The sequence below is a fragment of the Cariama cristata genome, unplaced genomic scaffold (genome assembly GCF_000690535.1).
Source record: "Cariama cristata isolate BGI_N322 unplaced genomic scaffold, ASM69053v1 scaffold4138, whole genome shotgun sequence".
Taxonomy (NCBI): domain Eukaryota; kingdom Metazoa; phylum Chordata; class Aves; order Cariamiformes; family Cariamidae; genus Cariama; species Cariama cristata.
In genome coordinates, this window is record NW_009631530.1 from 11,851 (window position 1) to 15,349 (window position 3,499).

The following is a 3,499-nucleotide window of genomic DNA, read 5'->3' on the forward strand; positions in this document are numbered from 1 at the left end:
GTACAGAGGTGTTTAATTGCGCTGGTGTAACTTTAATAAATAACCTCAAAACCTTCCCTTTTAGCCAGTGTCTCGTTATGCAGATATCAACCTTGAGGTCAAGTGCAAGGATTTAAGCCGTACAGTTAAGTGAGGCATTAACTGCAGCCACTCGGAGTTATTATGTCAAATGACTCCAGCTCAGCCCGCAACCATTCAGGTGCATCCCTCTTCTCTGCTATTTTAAAAAGGGTACCCCAGCCTTTTAAAAAGCCTATTTATTTTTCTTGTTTTCCAGTGCTTTTGAAAACCTGCCTAGCTCCAGTTAAATGCCAAACAGAGAGCCGAGCAGTTTGGAGAAGCCACTGTATGTGTGATAATACTGAGAGCAGTAACTTTTTTTCGAACTTTTAGTTTCCCGTGGGCTATCATCAGCTGTAAGAAAATGTGCCATGCTAGTTTAGCTGCAAGGATATGAAAATAAGATGTTGCAATAGTTTCTAGAAGGTAATTGTTAATATGTGGTTGTGGTTTCTCAAGCTGTAAAGACTGAATAAGGTATTTTCACAACCTCAGGTTTTGATATTAGCTGGGGCGTGAAGGTTTGGGGTAAGGGCTTTGGACCAAAGAGACTGAAGTCTCTCAGGTGAGCTACATTTGGAAGTTCACATTGTTCTCCAGCCTAGGACAGCATCATCATTTCAAGCACAGGGCTGGAATTATGTTCTCCCTGTCTGACGGAGGAGATCGCTTTGGTCATAAGCTGAATTCTGTAATCCCATTTCAAGGTAGCTGGAAGCCTGTTTTGCCCAAGCAGAGAAGGTACAGGGATGCTGTACCAAATGTCATGCTAAAATATTCTTTGCTGTGCAATGTAATTTCTTTCAGGGGCAACAGCAGCCTGGCCATCGACCTTCATACCGATGCCTCAGCGCCAACATCAACAGTTCAACTCTGGCTCTGTTTCTAAAAACTGAAATTCCTAGAAAAGCAGCGGAGACCTCCCCACGTGCAAATGACTGAGTCTCTCTTATCCCTCTGATTGCAGGAATGGCAAAAGCTCAACTATGACATTTATACCTTACGGCAGACCCGAAAAGAAGTGAGAAGCAGGTGGAAACACATTTTGGAGGATTTAGGTAAGCTAGAGGACAAAGGGATGTAATTTCTGTGGTACCGGATGAGAGGTCCCACGATGACTGAGGATGGGAATGGCTCCACAAAACCAAGCTGACAGAGGAGAAACGGAGGAAAAGAAAACAGGGTTGCTGAGCAATGCCAGCAGGTAGCCCACATGGCAACAGAGAGCCTGCGGGGGCCTCCCCAGAGCTCGGGCACGGCTGGGAGGAGACAGGGCCACTGTGTCTGCAGGCACGTCAAAAAGCCCATGAACCGCGCTCAGCGGGAAAGCCTTGCAAGCCCATAATAGTATGCAGAGTCATCCATTTCAAGCTTCCATGTGGAAACTTAGCAGGGATACCTGGGAGTTCACCCTAGGTGTTTCTAAACAAGGTAAGCAGGAAGGAATGAATATTCCTTTTAGATTTGAACACAGATACATCTGTTTTTCTTCCTTAGCCCATGCCAGCTGATCAGAGCTAAACCACCCACTTTGCTTGCTCCTAAGTGAATTTGAAATTCTTTCACCAAATGAAATTGCTCAACAGCCCTCCTACTCCTGCTATTTCCTACCCTACAAAGGGTGAACTGCACCCACCGGTCCTGCGTGTTCAGCTGCTGCTCCTCTGGAGCAGGCAGCGACGGGTGTGACCTGGTTTTCCCAATTGCATTGCACACAGCATGGGGTACAAGGGGCCAAGGAGGTGTGCCGTACCGGCACATCAGCTTGGTGACTTGCATCATGCTCTGGAGGTGGTTGGCAGCTAATGAGAGGAGGATGTGCGAGTCCTTGTTGGGCTGTTCCAGGATATTATCAGTGGGAGCAAAAGAGATGGATATCTCAGCTGCTCTTGCCCTACCTGCCGTTCTGGCGTCTGGATGGGAGGAGCATTATAAATTCATAACTAGATATCAGCGTTCATCTCCACCCAGGTGCTCACGCAGCCTGTACAGACCGAACACGGGAGGGATCATTTGACATCCTTACATCTGTTACTGCACGTTGACAAAGGGTCTCCCACATCTCCCTCTCATCCGCAATGGCTCCGGAGCTGTTTTGCAAAGGGTGGGGAAGCTGAAGGCCAGGGGTCATTTGGCCTTAGCGAAGCGAGACGTGCAGCCTGCTATCTTTTGGTATCTAGAACCTGTGCTTTAATCATAAGACCACCACTCCTTCCCCATAAGTGTTTTCAGGTGAGATGCATCACCACCAGCTCTCTAGAGCTGAAGGAAGCGTTAATGGTAGCCATGACATTTAAAGATCCCCACATTTATTCTCCTCTCCCTTTCCTTCCCTGTATGCTCTTCCTACAAGAGATGCTGGCTGCTACAGGAACAGTTACCCACGCATTCATTACTGCTGCAAGATTTTTATCGCTGTTACCTCCCAACAACGTATAGGCGTAGTCACTGGGGTGCTCAGGAAGCCCCACCAGCCCTGAAAGCTCTGGCAGCATCAGGAAGGTGCAAGAGCTGAATCAGCACCCTGGGTGCAGATGTTCGTACACCTTCTCTGGAAAAGGAGCAGCAAACTTGCTCTGAATGTTTTTGTGATTTTTTTTTTTTTCCCCATCAGCAAGCTTGTACCTACCCCAACTGCAGACACAGAGCCTGCCTGGGGAAAACACTAGTTTGTTTTAGCAAGTAGGGAACGCAGCAGCCCAAGGTGGAGGGGGAATAAGGAACCTTGCAAAAGCCTGGAGGGCTCAGGGATGACCCTGCTCACATGTTTGGCTCGTTTCTGCACCACATCTCTTTCCCAGGTTTCCAGAAGGAAGTGGACTCCCTCTTGTCCGTGACCAAACTCAGCATCATCAGCGACTCTCAGAACATGGGTAAAGCCCGGGACATCTTGTTAAAGCTCTCCGAAGAGACAAACATCTTCCCAACCAGCTGGGAGCTTTCCGAGCGCTATCTCTTCGTTGTGGTGAGTAGCTCCTAGCACGCCTTCCTCTCCGTCGCCCGCATCTCTGCAAGTGAGCTCAAGTGCGGGGAAGGAGATAGGTGAACTGCACTGGAGGATGCTCAGATACATGGTGGCATCTGGGGTGTCCCGATCAGATGTTGCACTTGTAGCTTGGCTGTTCAGCTTCCTTGCAAATGTCAGTGCTGTAGCACCATAAATTTGCCCCCCTCAAAGTTCCTTTAGTCCTGTGCAACTGGGTGCTCTTGCAGCCTGTTAACAAAGCGGGAGAAGATTAGACCTGACGCCTTGCTTAACCCGAGAGTGGCTGTGGAGGGAGGACCCTGACCAGGGAGCTGCCCGAAGCAGCCCGTAGTGACCGTAAAACCCTGTTGCTTTGGCAGGATCGGCTCATAGCTCTGGACGCTGCGGATGAGTTCTTCAAGATGGCCAGCGTGGTGTACCCGAAGAGACCCAGCGGGGAAAGAGGGGACGAGA

The 3,499-nt window shown here is 49.1% G+C and overlaps 1 protein-coding gene across 1 annotated transcript in view; it reads left to right on the plus strand.

Annotated features, from left to right (window-relative positions):
- The window catches only part of MREG (melanoregulin), a gene marked incomplete at both ends in the record, with an annotated part of 11,330 nt that extends 7,832 nt beyond the window's left edge, over window positions 1–3,498 (plus strand). The window contains 3 exons of the mRNA XM_009705986.1: window positions 1,028–1,118; window positions 2,862–3,025; window positions 3,406–3,498. Coding sequence (XP_009704288.1) covers window positions 1,028–1,118; window positions 2,862–3,025; window positions 3,406–3,498 — 348 coding nt within the window. The remainder of the gene's footprint in view (window positions 1–1,027; window positions 1,119–2,861; window positions 3,026–3,405) is intronic.
- Between the last annotated feature and the right edge of the window lies 1 nt (window position 3,499).